Source organism: Gekko japonicus, unplaced genomic scaffold (genome assembly GCF_001447785.1).
Source record: "Gekko japonicus isolate JY-2015 unplaced genomic scaffold, Gekko_japonicus_V1.1 scaffold4543, whole genome shotgun sequence".
NCBI classification, from domain to species: Eukaryota; Metazoa; Chordata; class Lepidosauria; order Squamata; family Gekkonidae; genus Gekko; species Gekko japonicus.
Genome location: NW_015176112.1, coordinates 50377 through 60735, shown reverse-complemented (window position 1 = coordinate 60735; position 10359 = coordinate 50377). Strand labels below are relative to the sequence as shown.

General features: G+C 48.5%; 1 protein-coding gene across 1 annotated transcript in view; it reads left to right on the top strand.

Annotated features, from left to right (window-relative positions):
* Window positions 1-1687: 1687 nt before the first annotated feature.
* Window positions 1688-10359, top strand: part of LOC107123515 (ATPase WRNIP1-like) — a gene marked incomplete at its 3' end in the record, with an annotated part of 49786 nt that continues 41114 nt past the window's right edge. Inside the window, exon 1 of the mRNA XM_015426768.1 lies at window positions 1688-2314. Within this exon, the coding sequence (XP_015282254.1) occupies window positions 1784-2314 (531 nt within the window). The remainder of the gene's footprint in view (window positions 2315-10359) is intronic.

Sequence of the window (10359 nt, the reverse complement as noted above, 5' to 3'; positions counted from 1 at the left end):
GCGTGGAAACTGAGCTTCTAACGGGGAAAAGTGTGATTATCTCTGACTGTGACAGGAACAGATGAGTTAGGGTTGCCAGCTCTCAGTTGGGGAACACCTGGAGATTTGGGGGGCGGAGCCCAGAGAGGGTGGGGTTTGGAAAGGGGAGGGACCTCAGCAGCATATAATGTCATGGAGTCAATCTTCCAAAGCAACCATTTTCTCCAGGTGAACTCTCTCTGTCACCTGGAGACCAGTTGTAATTCCGGAGGATCCTCAGCCACCACCTGTAGGCTGGCAACCTTACGGTGAGTAGAGCTTTAGCTACACAAACGGATATTCTCCTGTGAAAATAGATTCAGGTGGGTAGCCATGTTGGTCTGAAGCAACTGGACCAAGAGTGGCACCTTTAAGACCAAGAAAGTGTAATGCTGGATAGAAGTTTTATATAGGGTTGCCAACGTCCAGGTGGCAGCTGGAGATCTCCCGGCGCTACTGTTGTTCTCCAGGCGACCAAGATCAATATCCCTGGATAAAACAGATGCTTTGGAGGGTGGACTCTATAGTGTTATACCTTGCTGAGGTCTCTCCCTTCCTCAAACCATGCCTTCCCCGGACTCCACCCCTCAAATCTCCAGGTATTTCCCCAACCCAGAACTGGTAACCCTACCAAGCGTGCATGCACAGGAAAGCTTCTCCCCAGAAGTAAACTTTGTTCGTCTTAAAGGTGCCACTGGAATCAAACTTTGTGCTGATCATCTCCTGAGAGTCACAACCCTGTTTAATTTACCAGTAATCCAGAAGCCTTAAAACGTTCTTCTTTTGTGAATCCCATGGCGCCGACTCTCAGCGCGGCTGGGATCCGAGGAAACGTCCCACTATAGCTTTGCTAACCCATCCAAACCTCCAGTCCCAAAGAACTAGTAAAGGTAAAGGTTTCCCTTGCTCGAAAGCCAGTCAAATCCGACTCTAGGGTTGCGGTGCTCATCTCCGTTTCCAAGCTGAAGAGCCAGCACTGTCCGAAGACGTCTCCGTGGTCATGTGGCCAGCATGACTAGACACCGAGGCACACTGAATGCTGTTACCTTCCCACCGAAGTGGTACCTATTTATCTACTTGCAATTTCTTGCTTTTGAACTGTTAGGTTCACATACCTATTGGAAAGGGGAGGGACCATGACATTATATGCTGCTGAGGTCCCTCCCCTTTCCAAACCCCACCGTCTCCGGGCTCCGCCCCCCCCCCAAATCTCCAGGTATTCCCCAACTGAGAGCTGGCAACCCTAGCTCATCTGCTCCTGTCACAGTCAGAGATAATCACACATTTTTTCCCATTAGAAGCTCAGTTTCCACACTGGGAAACCTAGTATGCTGAACCGTTAGGTTCAAACACCTATTTATCTATTTGCAATTTCTTGCTCTTGAACTGCTAGGTTCAAAGACCTATTTATCTACTTGCAACTTCTTGCTTTTGAACTGCTAGGCACTCGGGTCTCGAACTCCTGAACTGCTGGCTTCTGGCCTGCAGTTCAGCGCCTTAACCACTGAGCCACCGGAGCCCTTCCCAAAGAACTACAACGCCCAAAAGTCTGTTCGTCGAAAAGGCGCCCATAGGCAAGGGAGGAGGTGTTTCCTTTGCTGCTCTTCCTGCCCGGGCAAAGCGCATGGCTCGTTCGCCCCTTGGCTGAAACCTGCATTATTATTATTATTATTATTATCATCATTTGGCTCTTGCAGGGAAGGAGGGGAGGCGCTGGGCGGGCCAGCGTGCATCCAGAGGGATTCCTCTTTTTCTCTGCCGGGCAATGGAAGGGGCGGCGACTGGGAACGAGCCCCTCGTGAGCTGCCCCGTTTGCGCCCGGGAGCTCCCAGCCCCGGGCATCAACGCACACCTGGACAGATGTTTGCAGGGGAAAGGGGGCGACGGCAGCTCCCCGGCGGGCCTGCAGCAGCCGTGCAAGAAGAAAATGCGCCTCTCCACGTCCCCGGAGGGCGGCGGCAACCGGGGAGAGGAGCCGGGCGGCAGCCTCAGCCCCCCGCCCATGTTCCCCCTGTTCCAGAAGGGGAGCGGCTCCGGGGCCAGGGCGTCTCCAGCCCGGGACCGGGGGGAAGAGAAGCCGCGGGGCGAGGAGGATCCTGGCCCTCCCGCGCTGGGCGGCGAAAGTCTGGCCCAAAAGTTGGAAGGGACCCCCCTGGCGGACAAGCTGCGGCCGGACACGTTGGGGGACTACGTGGGGCAGGATCAGGTGGTGGGGGAGCAGACCCTCTTGCGGCCCCTGCTGGAAGCCCACGAGATCCCCTCCCTCATTCTCTGGGGGCCGCCTGGCTGCGGCAAGGTGAGTGTCCGACCGCCCCGTCCACCCCCCCACCCCCTGTTGCTGCCCCTCTTTCCTTGTCACAATCTCAGCACCAATGTTCCCTCTAAGCTGAGTCAGTGTGAGCTAGCTCACACTGACTCAGCTTAGAGGGAACATTGGTGCTGAGCAGTGTCCCCTCTAAGCTGAGTCAGTGTGAGCTAGCTCACACTGACTCAGCTTAGAGGGAACATTGGTGCTGAGCAGTGTCCCCTCTAAGCTGAGTCAGTGTGAGCTAGCTCACACTGACTCAGCTTAGAGGGAACATTGGTGCTGAGCAGTGTCCCCTCTAAGCTGAGTCAGTGTGAGCTAGCTCACACTGACTCAGCTTAGAGGGAACATTGGTGCTGAGCAGTGTCCCCTCTAAGCTGAGTCAGTGTGAGCTAGCTCACACTGACTCAGCTTAGAGGGAACATTGGTGCTGAGCAGTGTCCCCTCTAAGCTGAGTCAGTGTGAGCTAGCTCACACTGACTCAGCTTAGAGGGAACACTGCTCAGCACCCCTGGCAAGCCAGGACGAAAGCCCCAGGATTTGCAATTTCAGGCTCAAGACCCGAAAGGTGTAATAATAATTTGACGGAGCGCCTCTGAGCGTATGCAGAGTTCGGTCTCGTGGCTGTTGAGGTCGCCACCGCTCGTGCCCACTGTTGGTCATGTTGAGGGGCAGGGTATCCCAGAGCACATGATGTGCCGGCATGGATCCCGGCACCTCTCTTTTGAGAAAAGAGAGTTGTCACGTTGCTGTACTGCAGAACAAAAGCCTCGCACCCAGTTTCTGGTTTTGTGCAAAGGAGGCATCCTAACAGACACACTGTGAGTATGCAAAGTGCTTTAAGGCCCAGTTCATCCCAGGTCAGCAAGAGTCTTCATGTGGTTGGAGGCGTGGGAGTGGTCGTCCTCCTACACAAATCATCTCAAGATACACAGATGCCACATTGTCCCCCCCCCCCCCCCCCCGCCGCCGCCTTTTCAGGCAAAGGAATTGCACAAAATGGGGATCCGCATGGAGCATATGTGACTATTGGTCCTTTTCACATGGAGGTTGTCCTGGAGTTCCACAGCTGCAGCAGTTTTTTCTCCAAGCTACTTCATGACATCATTTCCTACTTGTTGTCTTTCTTTGTTTCCTCACGCTTTCTCAAGCCAACTTTGATGGGATTTGGGAAAGGACAGAGGAACAAACGAAGAAACCACAGAAAGTCAACAAATGGGAAGTGGCATTTGTAAAGAAGCCCTGGAGAGTGAAAAAACATTGCAGTTTGGAACCCAAGCCACGGGGAAAGATCTTGTGTGAGAAGACCCATCACCTGTGATTGGAGAGGAGGAAGTCAAGAGAAGGTACTTTGTCCGTTGCCTTGAAAAGGCTGTCCCTGAACTGTGCTCTTTGTTCGTCCAAACATAACAAAAAAAGGGATCCTATACTATTTTTAATATCGGGAGCAGAGAACATAAGAAAAGCCTTGCTGGATCAGACCTGTGGTCTATCTAGTCAAGCATCTTGTCTCACACAGTTGCCAGTGCCAAGGCCTTCCCCTGATGTTGGCTCCTGGCTCTGGGATTCACATATGCAAACAATTCCTTTAATGGCATTTCACAAATGTAAAAAGGCTCTGGGGTTCAGAGGCTTAGTGCCTCTGAATGTGGAGGTTCCCCTCAGTCACCATGGCTAGTAGCCACTGACAGATGTATCTTCCATGAATCTCTCTTATCACCTTTTAAAGCTGTTTATTCATCACTACATCCTCTGGCAGCAACCCCACATTTTAATCCGTCTCTGTGTAAAGTAGTATTTCCTTTTGTCCATCCTGAATCTACTGCCCATCAACTTCATTGGATGGTCTCGACTTCTGGTATTTTGGGAGAGGGTCTCAACTTCTGGTATTTTGGGAGAGGGAGAAAAATTTCTCTGTCAGTGCTCTCCACCCTAAGCATGTGAATAATTTTGGATATTCCATGTCTTCATGGCGGAGGCGGGAGGCGGGGGGGACGACAGCATTATGCATGCCTGTTCTTTGAAATGTATGTGACTAGAAGTACCAAGGCACACAGTGTTCCCTCTAAGCTGAGTTAGTGTGAGCTAGCTCACAGTTTTTGAGCCTCTGGCTCACACATTTTTGTCTTGGCTCAGGAAGGAGGGCTCCAGAGCAAACTAGTTTATCCAGCAGCCAAATCTCTTGCTCACAACTTTAATGCCAGTAGCTCACAAAGTAGAATTTTTGCTCACAAGACCCCACGGCTTAGAGGGAACATTGGTCCTGACTAGCCCCGGAGAAGTAAATAAAGGTATTCACACATGTTCCTGTGAATACAGTTACAGACATAAATCATTGCCATGGATCAGAATTTCAACATATGCAGTTAAAGGGTAGAAAAATATCTGTTAAGACGCAGATAAGTGGCTGTCTTGTAACTGTAAACGTCTTGAAGAGACTTGCTAAGAGAGTTAGAATCTCCTGTGCCCTTAGGATTGCGTGGACTGTGAGCCTGAAAACTGCTGCACAGACTGGAGAAAAAACAACAGAATTATCCTTTTCTGCACTGTGTACTTCTGGTGCTGCTTCACTATTTATTTATTTGTAGACGATGTTTTCAAGCTCTCCTTTCCATTAACAAAAATGCCTAAGACACCTTACAAGTTAAAACAATAACGTTTCCAAGCAATGAAACAATAATAAATCAAAGAAACAAACGATAAAGCAGACGTAAATTAGCACGGACAGCCCTTCAAAGCAGCAGATGATAATCAGTACAGAGGACAACACATGATCATGCATTCAGCATTATTGTATGGAAGTCACACTCATCTTTTTTGACTGGAGGGATTGTATACAGACTGAGGCTCCCTATAGCTTGTACACGCAGTGTGCAGTGGTTCAAAACGTGGTCATTTGTCTCTCACGTGGAGTAGCGTATTAGGAACACACAGGGTAGACAGGTACATAGAATTTTTATCTCACTACAGATGCCCAGAAGCATTTCCCTTCTGCTCTTATCAAACTGATTACAATATGCATTGTACATAAGAACATAGGAGAAGCTGGATCAGGCCAATGGCCCATCCAGTCCAACACTCTGTCACAGAGTGGCCAAAATACCAGGTGCCATCAGGAGGTCCAGCAGTGAGGCCAGGACAGTAGAAGCCGTCCCACTGTTCTCCCCCCCTCCCAAGCACCAAGAAGACAGAGCATCCCTTGCCCCAGACCCAGAGTTCCTATCTATACCTTGCGGCTAATGGCCATTGATGGACCTCTGCTCCATACGTTGATCCAGTTCCCTCTTGAAGCTGTCCATGCTTGTAGCCACCGCCGCTGCCACCTCCTGTGGCAGTGAATTCCATGTGTCGATCACTCTTTGGGTGAAGAAGGACTTCCTTTTATCCATTCTAACCTGACTGCTCAGCAATTTCATTGAGTGCTCGCGGGTTCTTGTCTTGTGAGAAAGGGAGAAAAGTACCTCTTTCTCGACCTGCTCTATCCCAGGCATAATCTTGTAAACCTCGATCATGTCACCCCTCAGCCGTCGTTTCTCCTAGCTAAAGAGCCCCAAGTACCTTTGCCTGCTTTAGGAGCCTTCCATACGACACCCCTCGCCCACATTCTGACTAGGATAAAAGGATTCAGATCTTCCCTTCTATTCTACTGTGCCTGATGAAGGGAGATTTGACGCTCGAAAGCACATTCCCTGAAATTCTTGCTGATCCCTAAAGTGTTACTGGACTCAAATCTGACTTTTCTCCTATCAGCCAACATTCGCATGTACCTGTTAGCTTCCATAATGCGTGAAGCAGCTCTGCATATTTCTCTAGTGGTGTAAATCTTTCTTCTTTGGGTCGGCTTTTCGCTATCTGGGGTTAAGTTGATACTGGGTAAATTGTCTGTCTGTAGAATGCAATATATTACATTTTCACGGAGGCTTTATTGGATTGGTCTTATTTGGCTTGTGTGCTAACAGTTGTCATCTCTCCAAGTGACGCGAGCAAGAAATCTAAATAAAGGGTGTTAATCTTGTGGAGTGAAGGAAGCATTGAATAATTTGTTAGGTGATCTCTGGAGAATGTGCAGAAGAGTGATCAGTGTCTACCATCCAGAACATTTCCAGTTTAGAATTACTCAGTCTATAAAACAGTGCATAACAATCGAGAATGAATGTCTTGGTGGGCAGAGACTGAATCATACCTAATGGTCAAAATACGGTGTTGTGACATTACGATGCAGAGATGCAGTTACTTCTAACCCTTTTCACGACAAAAGGAAAAATCATCTGTATTCTTTTTATGAAAATAGATCCAGGTAGTCAGCTGTGTTGGTCTGAAGCCGTAGAACAAATTTAGAGTCCAGTGGCCGCTTTAAGACCAACAAAGTTTTATTCAAGGTACGAGGTTTTGTGTGCATGGTATTTCATGTCCACTGTATTTGAAAAAGTGTTTGCGCACACGAAAGCTCATACCTTGAATAAAACTTTGTTGGTCTTAAAGGTGCCACTGGACTCTAGATTTGTTCTTTTTATGAGGTATTTATGTACGTTGGTAGTCTATTGTACGCCTGTTTTAGTTAGATATTTGTTGTTGTTGTTCAGTCGCACAGTCGAGTCCAACTCTTCGCGACCCCATGGACCAGATCACGCCAGGCCTTCCGGTCTTCCGCCGTCCTCTGAAGTTTGCTCAACTTCATGTTCGTTGCATCGATGACACTGTCCAACCATCTCATCCTTTGCCGTCCCCGTCTTCTTCTTCAATCTTTCCCAGCATCAGGGTCTTCTCCAGTGAGTGCTCCCTTCTCATTTGGTGGCCAAGGTATTTGAGCTTCAGTTTCATTATCTGGCCTACCAGGGAACAGTCAGGGTTGATTTCTTTTAGGATTGACTGATTTGACCTTCTTGCAGTCCAAGGGACTCTCAAGAGTCTTCTCCAGCACCATAGTTCAAAAGAATCTATTCTTCAGCACTCGGCCTTCCTTAGAGTCCAACTCTCGCAGCCATACATGACTACTGGGAATACCATTGCTTTGACCATATGGACTTTTGTTGGCAGGGTGATGTCTCTACTTTTTATCATGCTGTTTAGGTTCACCATCGCTTTCCTCCCAAGGAGCAGGCGTCTTTTAATTTCATGACTGCTGTCACAGTCTGCGGTGATCTGGGATCCCAGGAACGTGAAGTCTGTCACTACTTCCACAGCTTCCCCTTCTATTTGCCAAGGAGTGATGGGGCCGGATGCCATGATCTTAGTTTTTTTGATGTTGAGCTTCAAGCCCACTTTTGCGCTCTCCTCTTTTACCCTGAGCAAGAGGCTCTTGAGGTCCTCTTCACTTTCTGCCATCAGAGTGGTATCGTCTGCATATCTGAGGTTGTTGATCTTTTCCCCAGCAATCTTAATTCCCGCTTGTGATTCATCCAGGCCAGCATTTCGCATGATGTACTCTGCATATATATTAAATAAGCAAGGCGACAATATACATCCTTGTCGTACTCCTTTTCCTATGCTGAACCAATCAGTTGTTCCATATCCGGTTCTAACTGTCGCTTCTTGGCCCTTATACAGGTTTCTCAAGAGACATGTGAGGTGGTCTGGTACTCCCATCTCTTTAAGGCCCTGCCATAGTTTGTTGTGATCCACACAGTCAAAAGCTTTAGCATAGTCAATGAAGCAGAAGTAGATATTTTTCTGGTACTCTCTTGCTTTCTCCATAATCCAGCGAATGTTGGCAATTTGATCTCTAGTTCCTCTACCTCTTCGAAACCCAGCTTGTACTTCTGGTAGTTCTCTATCCACGTACTGTTGAAGCCTAGCTTGTAGGATCTTGAGCATGACCTTGCTAGCGTGTGATATGAGTGCAATTGTGCGATAGTTTGAACATTCCTTGGCATTGCCCTTCTTTGGGATTGGAATGTATACTGACCTTTTCCAATCCTGTGGCCACTGTTGCGTTTTCCAAATTTGCTGGCAAATGGAGTGCAGAACTTTAACAGCATCATCTTCTAAGACTTTGAATAGCTCAACTGGAATACCATCACCTCCACTAGCTTTGTTGTTAGTAATGCTTTCTAAGGCCCATTTAACTTCACATTCCAGGATGTCTGGCTCGAGGTCAGTGATTATACCGTCGTGGTTGTCAAGGACATCGAGGTCTTTCTCTTTAAGACCAACAAAGTTTTATTCAAGGTACGAGGTTTTGTGTGCATGGTATTTCATGTCCACTGTATTTGAAAAAGTGTTTGCGCACACGAAAGCTCATACCTTGAATAAAACTTTGTTGGTCTTAAAGGTGCCACTGGACTCTAGATTTGTTCTTTTTATGAGGTATTTATGTACGTTGGTAGTCTATTGTACGCCTGTTTTAGTTAGATATTTGTTGTTGTTGTTCAGTCGCACAGTCGAGTCCAACTCTTCGCGACCCCATGGACCAGATCACGCCAGGCCTTCCGGTCTTCCGCCGTCCTCTGAAGTTTGCTCAACTTCATGTTCGTTGCATCGATGACACTGTCCAACCATCTCATCCTTTGCCGTCCCCGTCTTCTTCTTCAATCTTTCCCAGCATCAGGGTCTTCTCCAGTGAGTGCTCCCTTCTCATTTGGTGGCCAAAGTATTTGAGCTTCATTTTCATTATCTGGCCTTCCAGGGAACAGTCAGGGTTGATTTCTTTTAGGATTGACTGATTTGATCTTTTTGCAGTCCAAGGGACTCTCAAGAGTCTTCTCCAGCACCATAGTTCAAAAGAATCTATTCTTCGGCGCTCGGCCTTCCTTATAGTCCAGCTCTCGCAGCCATACATGACTACTGGGAATACCATTGCTTTGACCATGTGGACTTTTGTTGGCAGGGTGATGTCTCTACTTTTTATCATGCTGTTTAGGTTTGCCATCGCTTTCCTCCCAAGGAGCAGGCGTCTTTTAATTTCATGGCTGCAGTCACAGTCTGCGGTGATCTGGGATCCCAGGAACGTGAAGTCTGTCACCACTTCCACGACTTCCCCTTCTATTTGCCAAAGAGTTAGATATTAGTTCCACTGAATTATGGAACTAGAGTTCTGTACTCGAGCACAAAGTTCTGTATGATCTATAATCCCTTTTTGCCCACAGACAGCTCCCGAGTCTTAAACAACTCCTCACCCACAATAATACAATATCTAATGTGATCATGGACTCTGGTACCACAGCTTGCAATAGACGCAGATGCCGACTTTGCCACCACACACACCCAGACAACACAATCACTGGATCTAACAACATCAGCGACACCATCTCAGGCTCATTCACTTGCTCATCTTCTAACGTTGCCTATGCCATTAACTGCCAACAATGCCCTTCAGTCCCCTACATAGGGCAGACAGGTCAAACCCTATGCCAAAGGATAAATGGACACATCTCTGACATCAAGAATCACAAAATTGAGAAACTTGTAGGAGAACATTTCAACCTCCTAGGCAGGGGTCGTTTAGTAGAAAAAGAGCTAGGGGAACTCATTAGCATAACTCATTAGCATATGCCACACCCCCTGACATCACCGGAAGTGTGTCATAAGGCCACACACCCTGCTCCCAACGGTCCCGGCTGCCGCTGGCGGCCTTGCAGCTCCACTGCCGACCTCCGGCTCACAGATTTTTGACTCAGCTCAGGAAGGATGGCTCCAGAGCAAACTAATTTATGCAGCAGCCAAATGGCTGGCTCACAGCTTTAATGCCACCAGCACACAAAGTAGAATTTTTGCTCACAGTACTCCACAGCTTAGAGGGAACATTGCCCGGCGGTGGACCTGCAAGGCCGGCGGGAGTGCAAGGAAGCCCCGCAAAGGCCCTCCCTGGCCCTAGGCAGGTAGGGGTGGGGAGAGGCAGGGAGGAAGCAACTTACCCTCCCTCTTCTCCTGCCTCCTCCTGGCTGAATGAGGGCTTGAAGCGGGGCGGCTGGAAGCGGGGAGCGGGGCTTCGTCATGTGCCCCGCCCCCCGTACCTCACCCGGGGGAACTGTGATCCCCCGCAATCCCCCCCGAAATGACCTCTGCTCCTAGGGCACCTCAAAGTAGCTTTTTTATTG